Source organism: Dermochelys coriacea, chromosome 8 (assembly GCF_009764565.3).
Source record: "Dermochelys coriacea isolate rDerCor1 chromosome 8, rDerCor1.pri.v4, whole genome shotgun sequence".
Classification (NCBI taxonomy): Eukaryota; Metazoa; Chordata; order Testudines; family Dermochelyidae; genus Dermochelys; species Dermochelys coriacea.
The window spans coordinates 38917993-38930842 of NC_050075.1; the positions used below are offsets into that span (position 1 = coordinate 38917993).

Genomic DNA, 12850 nt, shown 5'->3' on the forward strand with positions numbered 1-12850 from the left:
TCAGCCTTAGCTCACCCACTGTCCCACACTCCTGTGTGAACCCTGCCCTCTTAGGGGAATGGTGAGTGCATACAAGTCATAAGGCATAAAAATCAGAAATGCTTACAAGACAAATAAAGATAAAACACTTCCTGATGCTTAACTTAACAAACTACATTAGATTCAAAGCAAATTGTCACACCACATGCTATCAGCTTTGTTACTGACCAAATGCCTTAGGTCATGATCTCTCCCCCAGAGTTTATCAGCTGTTTCCTTTTTCTCTTCAGGTGCAGAGAATACAGTGGGAGGGGAGAGGTTCCTTGAGGTGTTTTTCCCTCCTTTTTATAGCTTCAGTCCCCCTCTTGCAAAACATTTCCAGCTGAGATCCAGGAGCCAAAGAGTCCATGTGGAAGGATGTTCCCTGCTAGTTTTTGCACCTGTTTGTACTTCCTCTGTTTCCCCTCCCTGCTTGATGACTCTGTTTATCGATTACATGCAAATTAAGCAGAGTGCATATTCCTTTGTTTAGGACAGAGCTGTTTGCCAGGTTCCATTTGCACAGGGCTGTGTGGTTTGGAACATGTGTTCATAACATCACACAGGGGAATCTTGTAACTTCTCATACAGTGTTGCCATACATATTTTACCAGGACTGTACTGACCAGCAAATTATGAGTTTTCAAAGGATACAAGGCATACCTTGTATACAGCCTAGTACCCTAGTGTGTGAACACAGGGGTGTATTCTGTCACACAAACGCACACAAAAAGGGAGAGACGAGACCAGCAAAGACAGAAAAATGCAGTTTCTGGCTCTGGTGTTTACTTTCACTTGCAACCTTATCTGCTGGAAAAACACAGGCCGTGCACAGGGTCTGATCAGCACCTCTGAGACCTGCCAAACTTCTACGAGCATCAGGCTGTTTAGGTCATTGCTTTGAGCTGCTTCTTTCTGGTTACAGCCTCACAGCAGCATTGCAAAATATACAGGCTTAGTTGAGTAAGACAGACTTTAATTAAACAGAAGGCAAAAGGAGAGAGAGAGAGAGGAAAGTGAAGAAATAAGGTGGGTATGGGCAGTAGGTATAGCTGCTGCAGGATGCTGGACTGGGTCTGCTCCAGCTCACATGGTTGAGACTACTCTGGCCCTAGGCAAGCCCGAGCTGCTGGGGCCGCTGGGGCCAGGTCTCGGGTCGGTTGGCCAGCTGGGGCTAGGCTGGGGCTCTTTGGCAGCAGGGAAGGGGCTCGGGGTTCTGGCTGGCCCAGGGCTTCTCTAGCCATGGGGGGGCGTAGTCTCAGGGCTCTGGCCACAGGGGGGCCTTGTGCAGAAGGGGCGGGGCCGCAGGACTAGCCTCCCTGATGCGGGGGAGAGGCACCTCCCACCCATTAAGGTGAGGAAGGAAAAGGATGTGTGGGTGTGGGGAGATGATGTTATCTGGGTCTCTCTTACTGGCCCAGTCTAGGCAGGACAAAGGCCCAACAGTATTAGGGGTGATCCCAGGGTCCCAGGAGATGGGAGGAGGTGGCAGCCATGAGGATAAAGCTCACGCCTTTCCTTCCTCACAGCCAGCAGTTGTTGTCAGACAGCTCCGTCTGCCTTTCCCCCCACAAATGACCTTTCTTGTGAGACCCCCCAAAGAGGGGGGGTGGGAGAAATATCCCATCCTCTCAGTATTTTGTTCACCAATTAGGCCTAATTGCCAAGACACCAATTTTGGTTTATTGATTTCCGGTCCCATGTGTTGCTTATTCACCAGACCTGATCCTCGCACAGCCCTACTGCTAGGAGGATGTTTTGTTTAGACTTATTTAGTTCTTTTATGTCTCACATTTGCACCTTTTTCCCATCAACAGTCAGTGTTATAAGTTAGTTGCATCTGAAGAAGTGGGTTTTTTACCCACAAAAGCTTATGCCCAAATAAATCTCTTTGTCTTTAAGGTGCCACAGGACTCCTCATTGTTTTTGTGGATACAGACTAACACGGCTACCATTCTGATAATAGTGTGACACTTTACACACTTTCACTCACTAGTCACAGTTGAGCTTGTATGTAAGCAGGGTCTGAATGAATGCTTCCCTGACAGCTAGCTGGGAGGGGAGAGGGAGAGACTTGAGTGTGTTTATGTGAATACAGGCTTCAGCGTAGCAGCCGTGCTAGTCTGTATTCATAAAAAGAAAAGGGGTACTTGTGGCACCTTAGAGACTAACAAATTTATTAGTCTCTAAGGTGCCACAAGTACTCCTTTTCTTTTTATGTGAATACAGTTTGCTTGTGCTCTGTTTATGTATTCAGCAGAATACAGTGGTGTCAAACTGGTGTTTGGTACAAATCATCTTAATACTGAATGCAAGAGTAGTGAAGTATGGTTTCCAGTGTTGTAATTGTTGTGGGAATACAGGAAAGCAGGACTATGCTTAACCTATCCCAAATGGGTGGGGGGGGCATCCTCAGATAAATGAACCTCATGAAAGCAGAGGCTCAAATGTCAGAGCTCTGTGAAAATGAGGCGGGTGGGGGAGAGGAGTCCCGGTATCATGGTCAGGAGGCTACATAATCCCCTCCCTCCAGGGTCCTCTCTACAGTGGCTTAACCTGTTCTTCCCCACTGTTTAAAGACTGGAGCTAAATAGGCTTTATTAGGAGCCTCTTGTTATTTTAATTGCTCAATCAGAGCTGAAAACAGTTGTAGTAGGACAGTATTTCTGTCCTGCCTGTGATGAACTAAAATCACTGGAGATGGGGCCGTGTTTCTGCCCAACAACCCAAAAGTCCCTTTCACATGCCTGACCCTTATCTGCACCCCACTCACAGTTGCTGTTCTTGGTAAGTGCAGACCCAGAGTTCAGAGGTGCATCTGCAGAGTTCACCTTCCACACTGGGGTGTGTGTGGAAAGAGGCATCTTACTTGCTCTGCATTGTGCCTCTCTGTCTGTGGCCCTGCTGGCCACTCATCACACCTCTCTGCTTCCACCCATTCACCAGCTCACTGTCAGTCATCTTCTGCCTCTCTGCTGTGACCTCAGCACATCAGTCACTCAATGATTTTAAGCTCTTAGCAAGCAGAGCAGAAGCATAGTCCTACCACAACTGGTTTCAGCTCTGATTGAACAATTAAAATAACAAAACTGGTTCCTAATGAAGCCTATTTAGCTCCAGTCTTTGAACAGTGGGGAAGAACAAGTTAAGCCAGGGGAGAGAGAACCCCCAGGAAGAAGATCATTCCACCTCCTGATCACAATACCAGGATTCTAACCCTGCACATGCCCCTCCTTCACAGGGCTCTGACATTCAAGCCTCTGCTTTCACATGGTTCTTAGAGGTGAGGGTGACCCCCCCAACCTCCATTTGGGACAGGTTAAACACAGTCCTGCTTTCCTGTATTCCTACAACAATTACAACATTGGTAACCATATTTCACTACTCTTGCATTCAGTACTAAAGTGATTTGTACCCAACACCAGTTTGACACCACTGTATTCTGCTGAATACGTAAACAGAGCAGGAGCAAACTGTATTTACATAAACACACCGGAGTCTCTTCACCTCTCAGCTAGCTGTCAGGGAAGCATTCATTCAGACCCTGCTTACGTGTACATTGGTGGGCAAATTTATCGCACCAGTCCTCACACAGCGCCATCGCTGCACCTGACACTTGACACATCTTGTTCACGGCGAGGGGGGCCCCTGCACAGCTCTGCCAGCATCCCCCATCCTAACCTGCAGCACTCCCCATCTCCTTTGTGTAGCATGAGCTACAAAACGCTCTCTGGTCTTGTCTCTCATGTTTCTATCTGCCTTTCCCTCAGGAGCAGAACTCTGTGGCGCACAACCCAGGAGTGACTGTGTGACGTAAGTACCACCTTCTAGATACTGGCAGCAGGGACCAGAGCCAACTTTGTGTGTGCGTGTATGTGCGTCTGTGCATATGTCCATGTGTGCATGCACATGTGCATGTGTGTGTGTGTATGTGCGCATGTTTGGTGTGGACACGTGTCAGTGATGCAAGATGTAACTCTGATGTGCAGCCACGCTGTCTCAGGTTGTGAGTCTCACTACGGTCACATGCTGAGCGGGCCCTGGCCTTGCAAATACCTGTGTTAAGAGAGCTCCAAGGAATTCCCGGGTGCGGCAAGAAATGGAATTGCTGATGTAGTAGGCACACGTCTCCCTTAGGCAGCACTGACCCCCGTGCCCTCAGTTAGCTGCAGTGGGGTGGTATAATGCTCTTGTGGTGGTTAAAGATGCCCTTGTGCTTTTCTCAGGAGTAGGAAAATCAGCCGCAGCCTCCTGGCACAATTCCGGCTTGTGTAGTTACAGTCTATTTCTCTAGACCTGCCACTGCATTTTCAGCCAGACACCGCATTCTCCATGCCTGTGCGAGGCTGCTGTATGTCATTCCAGTGGCAGCTGCAGTACAGTGGCAAGTGAAGTGTTGGGGACGGGAGGAAGCCATAATCAATGTTCCTGGAATCCCCCTGGCTGGAAGCCATCAGAGCTGCGCACTATAGAGACAGAGGCTCAGTGCAGGTTGGATGCAGGCGAGGTGCCAGCAGTGGGCTGCATTATCTCTATCCCTCTTACATCCCTGTGTTCTCTTTGTTGTTGAAGCACCGAACCATGAGATAAGGGCAGCAGGAACTACATCAGCGGCTCAAGACAGGCCTAGCTGGGGCAGGATGTCTTAAACAAGAATCCTGAACTACGTCATGGAGGGGCAGGGGGTGTTTGGTGATGATAGCGGGAGAGTGTGTGTGTTGGGTTGAGATTGCCAAGGCAGACAAGAGGCTTCTCTGCCTTTACACTGCCATTCCCTGTCTTCACCATTCCCATGTGCCTTCTCCATAGCAGCCTTACAGCTGTGTCAGCATAGGAACCCAGAACACGCCTATGCGTGGCAGGGCCCAGGCAGAGCACAAACACTGGGCCTACCAGCATGGTGGGTGAGATGGTCAAAGCTAAAGGAAATTACTTAGCAGACAGGAAACTCCATTGCTTGGAGACACAATTTTATGGGGGAAATCCATGGAAGTTAGGAGCCTAAATACCTCTCAGGATCTGGACCTCTGTGCCTGCCAGCCCTTCCCCTTGTGGGGGCCTTGTTCTCCTAGATCCCTGTCTCCACCGATTCCCTCCTCTTGCAGGCACTCTATGCCCACAGATTCCTAGACCTGCTGTGTGGGCCATGCCCTTGGGCTTTCCCCCCAACCCTGCCCATGGGCACCCGGGGAGCCAGCAGAGGAACTGGTGTTTGCAGCACTGAGAAAAGTAGGCCAGAGAGCTACAAGGGGCGGGGGCAGTGAATTTCTCCTCCTCACATCCTGGCCTACAGAAACTTGGTGTGATTTGCAAGGCTAGTGCTCAGCTGGCTCTAAGCCTTCTTGGGAAGGAATCAAGCTCTTCAAGGTGTTGCCTGGGGGTCAGAGGGAGAAGTACCCTGACATGGGTCAGCAGGGGCCAGACACTAGCCTAGCTTTGCTCACCACTGTTCTCTCTGATAGAGCAGGGGCCCTGCCAACCGAAGGGCAAGACAAGAGCCAGATGAAGGTTGGCATGGGTGGCCCAGTGCCAGTAGCAAGAGGAAGCAGGATAGGTGGGAGCGATGGCCAGGCTGGGAGGGGAATTGAATCCAGGTTTACAGCTGGGAGCGCCCTGGGAATTCCCCACTGACTGGCAGGACCTGGCCCAGGACAGTCTTGCCTCTCCGAGGGTTTCTCAGGTGCCAGCTTTAACCAGCACTAGCCAGAGCAGCACTCCAGCTTCTGAAGGGCCAGTGGCAGCCCTCGGGAGGAGAGGGGCCCGTCTGCAGCCAACACCTGACACGTTTCTGTTCATTCTTTCCTCTCGCAGCTCTCTCCATTCCCACACAGACACAGCCAACCTAAGGCAGGCTCAGCGCGAGGAGCTGAGTAGGGACAGTAGAGGCAAGCCCTGGCCCAGAAGAGCTAAACTACACTTGGCATGGCCAGAGCAACGCATGGATGCGCTGCTTCATTAAACAAATGACTACTTGGCGACAGACTCATACCCATCGGCAATAGTCATCGGAGCTTCCAGCCCCCCATGTGCCCCACCTCAGAGTGCAGGCTGCCCCATGCCCTGGGGACACCCCACATTTGGCCCTCTGGGGAACTCTTCCACTCCCACAGCCAGACTGGCACTGGTAGGAAATCACCAGCCCCATGAGCTTGGCATGGACATGCTGGGCGGGCCCAGCTCCGCAACCTGCACCCTGCTGCTATACAGATCTTCCCAGCTCCACCAACTGACTGGGCAGGACGCCCGCTCTGTGAGCCTGCCTAGCTGGGGCACTTGGACCGGCTCAGCCCTGCACTTCACTCTGGGGCTCGAGGGACTGAGCCATAGACACTTGGCTCCAGTCCAAGCTCCACCTCACAGCCATGGTGCTTCAGCGACACTCACCCTCCCAAGGGGTGACCCAGGGCCCAGTGCTTCTGAGTCATTCGTGGTTCTCAGCTCGGAGCTCACTCCTTGGAGGATCCGCTCTGCCCTCTCCTAGCGTCTGCCATTTCAAGCATAACCCGCGTTGTCTCAAACAGACCAGGGCTGGGCACCCCCTAGGAATTGCCATTCTGAGACAGCTAGTGAATGCAAAGGGGCCAGAGCTGGGATAGCGCAGCCTATGTCAAGCCCAGGGCAAGGACTCACACACTAACCAGCACCGGCTGCTGTGAGCAGCCTTAGCAAGCCAAGCCCAGCATGGCAGCAGCAGTGTGTCTGCACCAGCCCCTGCCTAGAGAGCTAAGTGCCATGCAGAGCACAGCATCTGGTGCAGCTCAGGCAGAGTCTGTCTGTGTGTGGCCCCACCAAAGCAAGCTGAGACAGACAGTCACTACCTCCGGCAGAGGGCACTGCCCAGACTACCACCAGCCAAGGACTGGCAGAGCTGGTACGGCAGTCTCTCTGTGAGGACAGAGCCACAAATGGCACCATCTCCTAAGCAGCTCCTTGCACAGCTGCTGCCCAATGAGCAGAGGAGAGCTGCCTGGATCAGCTCTGCTGTGGGACTCCAGGGCAGGGGACCTTGGCCATGGCCTGGGACAGACCTTGTGGAAGTGGCTTTCACCCAGCCCTGTAGCAGAGGGGCAGGAGCAACCTGCTCTCCACAGCCTAGCTAGGAAGAAGGGGTCAGAGCAGGATGGAAGCAGCTTCCCTGTAGCTACATTGGTGTCTGTTATAGTGTAGTGTGTGGGTGGTGACCAGAGCAGCGCGCAGCCCAGCTACAGGGGCCCAGCTTTGGAGTTTAACCCCACTGTGAATAGACAAGCTGAAACCATTAAAGCTGCTGAGCACACGTGCAGAATGAAATCTGTTTATTGGGGCCCAATGACCAGGCCGTCCCCAGCACAGGTGGGAGGCAGCCAGGGACCAGCCTGAACACAGTGGCTCAGCAGAAGCATCCACTGCTGAGCCCAGCAGAAAGAGGGGCACAGTGCACTGGCGCCCCGTGCAGTTCTTCCCATCCTGCCCTTCGCGCAACTGCAGCCTGTTCTTCCCATCCTGCCCTTCGCGCAACTGCAGCCTGCTCTTAGGACAGGGCACAGGGCAGGTCTCGGTGCCTTTCACAGGGCATGTGCAGAAATGCCAGCTACCAGCAGAAGAACCAGGGAGGAGCAGGATGGGCACAAAAGATGCTAGATACCCTGCACTGAAAGAGCAGGATTAACCCTCACATGCCCACAGGTGGGAGGGCCCCTGGGCTCAGCACTTGACAGGGGCAGGGGGTCTGGCAGAACTGAGAGCCAGTTGGAAGCGGGCAGTGAAAGGAGGAGGGAGACAGTGCTGGCTACAGGCCCCGAGCCTCCTAGGGGTGGGAGCACCCTGCTGGTAGCTGCCTGGAAGGGAAGTGGCTGCAGATGTCCTTCTCCATCCCCCTGCTGCAGGTCTCCTGGGGTGGGGGAACCACTGTCCAGTCCCCTCAGTGCTGGGGGAGCAAGGAGCATGCATTCGGTAGCGCTCTGCCCTCCCCTGGGACTATGCTCCCCCAGGACCCCTCCAGAATGATCAGCCCATGGGAGTGCAGACAGGCAACTTGGGCTGCTGATCAGACTCTCTGCCACACTAGGGGTGAGCTCCAGCATCCCCATCCCCACTGTGGGACCGTCCCCAGATTTCTGCTGCTGGCTGGGGAGGAGTGGAAAGGCTGTGAAGCAGCAGGAAGCCAGCACACCCACAGGGTGGTGAATTTGGTGGCAGCAGTTTTGCTCAGGCGACACACTGTGCTCCCAGCTGGGTAGCATCAGCTGATGCGTGGTTCAGGCTCAGGTTCTGGGGCTTTGGCAGGGGGTGGAGGCGGCGCTCGCAGCTGCAGAGAGAGAGAGAGAAAGAGTGTGATACTGATTACAAGAGGCCAAGGCCCCTGCACTGCACCCACGCATCTCCACTCCGTGCCATCTCCCCGCCCTCCCTCCCCACACACGGGGCACATGGGGAGTAGGAACACACCCCTCAAAGAGGAGAAGCTGCTCCAGGCAAAGGTGTAATGTCTGCAATCCCCACGGGAGGACTGGGGGCAGTGAACAGCACAGGACAGTCGGAGGCTGCCTTACATACCAAGCTCAGCAGAGATCCCCAAACCGTGGAGTTGCAATGGAGAGGCAGGGGTTAAGGAGGGACTCGCAGCTAGGGGAGAGAGGACAGGCCAGGGGACTAGGGTTGGACGATGGCTGTGGTGCTAGCACGGAACAGGGTGAGGAGATTTGGACATTTGGGAGGAGGTAACGGGGTGACATTGCTGGGAGCCGAGGCAGGCTCATGGCCCCCCCCAGGAAGCCTTTGTCCTCACACGCCACTTTGTGAGCACCAGCCCGAACCCCTGGCTGGGGCCGACGTGATTCATCCTGTGCCTGCAAATGCTTCTTACCGGGCGGATCCGTGCTGCTCCCAGGTCTGGAGAGCTGGATCCACTGGCTGCACCATCCTGCCTGCAAGCTGGGAACACAGACCGGTGTTAATGGCAGGACACCGGGCTGCTCTCCACGTGCCTGCACACCAGCCCAGCAGGGACCCCTCAGATGCTGGGCCCAGCCTCTTTCCACCCTCACCAGTTCCCTCCCTATCCCCCCAACCTCCACAACACAAACACCCCATGCGCCAAGCGGCCCTAGCAATACCCCTCCCACCAGGAACCCTCTTTCCATCCATGGCTGACATTGGGGGATCCTGCACAGAAGAAATGCCTGCTGTCTTGCTGAGGGAACATATTTCTGGAGGTTTCATCACATGACAATCTTTAATTTCTGGAGATTCCAGGACAATTCTGGAGAGCTGGCAACCCTAGTCTTGCCCACTTCTGAGCATTCTGTTTAGGCCGATGCCCTGGAGCCATCTGGGGGAAATCATTAGAGCAGCGGGAGGCCAGCACCCCATGAGGCACTCACCTCCCAGCAGCACCTCCGGAAGGGGGTGGGAGCCCAGCCTGGCACCGGGCACAAGGACCGGAGGGGAGAAGGCTGGAGGAGATGGTGATGGGAGCTCCTGGAAATACAAGCACAAGCAGGCTGCAATTAAAGAATTTTGGGGCCTTCATACTATGGAAATTGCTCCCGCCACCTTCCTTAGAGTGCCCCCACTCACACAGACCCCGCACGGCCCTCAAACCCACCAATCACCCTGGGGCGCTGTGACAATTTCTAGAGGAGGTGCTGAAAGCCATTGAACTGTAACCCTGGCATGATGGAAGCCAGGCATTCACTTGCTATTACTTCAATAGCACCCCTAGTTCCAGTGCCCTGGTATGCCCCACTAACCCGCCACCAGACCCCCAACATCCCAGCCATACATCCCAATCACCGCAGCCCCCAACTTCACTCCACAGCTCCCTCAACACTCCCCACAGCCCACCAACAACTTGTCCACATCTACTTCTTCCAGGACCTTCCTGGCCATTCACTGGTGCCCCCCACAGCTCAGCAATCCATTCCCGTCTCAGGCTAGGGTGGCTCCTTCCAATCACGGGGACCCATCACCTGCCCCACACATCCACAGCCCCACGCAGACAAAGTTCCCAGGCTAGGGGAAGAGTCTCCCCATGGGAATTCAGTGACCAGGAGCCAGAAGCAGAGCCTGGAAAGGAATTTATTCAAGGCAGTGCCCCCTCCTAGGCATACAGAGGAACTCAATCCACACCCTGGTTTGGTCCTGGGAGGAACAGGGAACACAGGCCTTGTCTACAGTAGGGAACTTCAGTACTTCTGAAGCCAGCTGCCAGTACCCATGTTAGCTGAGCAGGGCTGGGAACAGGGAGTCCTTGTCCGCTCTTACAACTGCTCTAGGCCACTGGCACAATGCTGGGAATCGGGGCCTGTCTCTGTCAGTCTGTCCTGGAGAGGGGGACACAGACAGCCAAGCCCAAGAACGGTGAAAGGGGAAGGGGAGACCAACCTGCCCAGCCACTCCTATGGCTCCAGTTATTTCTTCCACCACCAGTGAAGGGAAGACCCCAACACGCCCGTTGAAGTCCCCTTTCCAGAAGCCATCGTCCACTTCCCCCTCCTCTCTGGGGAGCACTCGGATTATGGCTCCCTCGGGGAAGGACAGCTCCTCCACACTCTGCCCCTCGTAATCATAGAGGGCTCGCACCAACCATGCTGCAGACAGCCAGAGAGAGCAGGCAGAGCTGGCACCAGCTGAGGGCACAGCTGCTCAGCACATAGAGACATTGAAGAGGCTCCACCCCACGTAGGATGGGCTGAGCCCATTCTTCTGACACTGAGGGACACTGAGGCAGAAGTGCCAAGGCTCAGGGGGACTAGGCAAATGCTGATCCCAGCTGGAGGCACTGGGGTTTTCAGAGGTGCCGGGAGCCCACATTGGCTCTGCAGGTCAGGGGGAGCTGCGGGTACTGAGCACCCCAGGAACCAGGCCCTGGGCATGACCCATGGCATGCCTGTTAAGTCAGGGGCCACTCTTGGAAGTTGCTGGCCAAAGGTCCCAGGGGAGACAGGCAGAAGTGAGCTCATGGTCCCAGTCCTGTGGCCAAGCCAGCGGCCCGTCCCCCTCAGCCACGCTGCAGGCAGAGCTGCTGGTCCCCAATCATCCAGGGACGGACCCTGGGAACTGAACTCCTTCCCCAGGTGTGTGTGCCCAGGGCACCCCTCTTCCCACATGTGGACACAGCCCCATTGTCCCAGTGCACCCACATGGAGCCCCAGGGCTTGCCACATACCTCCTGGCTCCAGCATCAGGTCCATGGTCATAATGCTCGTGAGCTCCCTTTCCAAGGCGGTCTCGGAGGAGCCCTCCTGGCAGCTCCCGGTCAGCGCCCTGCGTTCACTCCCCATGGCGTCCAGGAACATCAGGTACTTCTCGGGGACATAGCCCACCTGCCCCGCCTGGTTCCGAGCCTACAGACAGCCGCCGGGGGCAGGAGAAGCCAAGTTAGGAGAACCCAGCCAGCTCCCGGGGCCAGGCAGCAAGGACTCAGCCCTGAGCCAACCGAACTCCTGCATGAGAATCCAGGGCAGCCAACCCAAGGCTCCCCCATCCCATCCCAGGTCATGGGCCAGCGCCCAGGAGGGAGGGAGGCCCGAGGAAGCCAGCATCCACAGCCCATTCCTCAGCTCTCTCCGGTGCTGCCTCCAGCGAGGGAGGAGACTAGCTAGCTGCTGTGCTGGAAGGGGATGTGCCTGTGGCGGTTCTTCTCCTCCCTCATCACAGACACATCCCCACTGCCCCATGCCCACCTTGACCCATTCTTCCACATCGCCGTCCTCAATGACCTCCAGCTCCTCACCCTGGCGGATGGACAGCTCGTCAGACTGGCAGGCCTGCACAAGGGACAAAAGCCATGGGACAGGTCGGAAGCAGTGCTCCCTGCAGCCAGCTCCAGCTGCCAAGCCCCTGGAGGAATGCAATGTCCCAGCCTGGGGGGGAGGGAGCAGAGAGCCTGCTGCCAGCAGGCATTACCCCAGCCTGGGGCATAGAGCCCTTCACTCAGCATCCAGAGCACCCTGAAAGAGAGTTGCATGGTTCAGAGGTCTCCTGGGTGCTAGGCTTGTGTCCCTGGGGTGGGGGCCTTACCTGGTACCCAAAGAACACCCTGCAGGTGGATGGGTAGATGTGGGCAGTGCCAGGGCAGACACCAGCATCCTCAAAGAGCTCCTCATTGTCGTCATAATCGTCAAACTCTGCCAGATCGAACTCTTCTGCCTGGCGACAAACCCAGCATGAGAGAGCACCCTGCACCCTTTCGCCCTGCCACTCTCTCCAGGAGTGTAGACTGGAGTGTAGTGGCCCAGGCCACCCCAGCAGCAGATGCTCCCGCTCCCCACAGTCGCTGGCACAGAGGGCTCCACCCTGCGGGAGGGGTGCTCTGGGCTCTCAGGGGCGGATGGGAAACCAAGAGCACAGGGGCAACTCTCACCGTGGGAGTCAACTCCTTGTCCGACTTGCGGGCCTCGCTCAGCCGTCGCTCCTGCTCCAGCTCCTCCAGGACTTGCCCCATGGCCCCCGCCAGCCAGGTGTCCACGTCTAGGCCGGCCTGGCGCAGCAATGCCAGCCGGGCATCGGCCTTTACTCTGCTGACCTTAGGGACAGTTGGAGAGCAAGCACCTAGTCAGCCCAGGCCTCAGCACCTGCCACGGGCCTGAGCCCCGAGCCAGCCAGCATGAGGAGTCCCTCCTGCCCCAGCAGCATGGCTGGGCTGGGGCCATCAGCTGGTGCCAGAGCCATGCGGGTATAGGGTTGCCAACTTTCTAATCACAACAGACTGGACTTTTACCTGTCTATTAAAATCTCCCAGATTGCTTTCAATAGCCACCAGGAGATCAAGGCCGATTCCAGTACATGCACGGACAGTCCAGGAGGGTTGGTAACCCTAACGGGGCAGGGGCAGGAGGCCTTGAGTCTT

At 55.6% G+C, this 12850-nt stretch overlaps 2 protein-coding genes across 6 annotated transcripts in view; one reads left to right on the forward strand and one right to left on the reverse strand.

Annotated features, from left to right (window-relative positions):
• Positions 1 to 7294, forward strand: part of RELL2 (RELT like 2) — a 48076-nt gene extending 40782 nt beyond the window's left edge. For all 3 annotated transcript variants that reach the window (XM_038412710.2, XM_038412711.2, XM_038412712.2), the window contains exons 7-8: positions 3789 to 3831; positions 5830 to 7294. In XM_038412710.2, coding sequence (XP_038268638.1) covers positions 3789 to 3830 — 42 coding nt within the window. In that variant the 3' untranslated portion in view covers position 3831; positions 5830 to 7294. The remainder of the gene's footprint in view (positions 1 to 3788; positions 3832 to 5829) is intronic.
• Positions 7295 to 7296: 2 nt separating this feature from the next.
• FCHSD1 (FCH and double SH3 domains 1) overlaps positions 7297 to 12850 on the reverse strand; it is a 28411-nt gene continuing 22857 nt past the window's right edge. For 2 of the 3 annotated variants that reach the window (XM_038412706.2, XM_043491461.1), the window contains exons 13-20: positions 12365 to 12526; positions 12022 to 12150; positions 11685 to 11768; positions 11168 to 11345; positions 10384 to 10589; positions 9381 to 9477; positions 8864 to 8931; positions 7297 to 8305 (exon numbers count right to left, since the gene is read on the reverse strand). In XM_038412706.2, coding sequence (XP_038268634.1) covers positions 8240 to 8305; positions 8864 to 8931; positions 9381 to 9477; positions 10384 to 10589; positions 11168 to 11345; positions 11685 to 11768; positions 12022 to 12150; positions 12365 to 12526 — 990 coding nt within the window. In that variant the 3' untranslated portion in view covers positions 7297 to 8239. Of the gene's footprint in view, positions 8306 to 8863; positions 8932 to 9380; positions 9478 to 10383; positions 10619 to 11167; positions 11346 to 11684; positions 11769 to 12021; positions 12151 to 12364; positions 12527 to 12850 lie in introns of those variants that run through there. The other variant, XM_043491462.1, reaches the window with a different exon arrangement.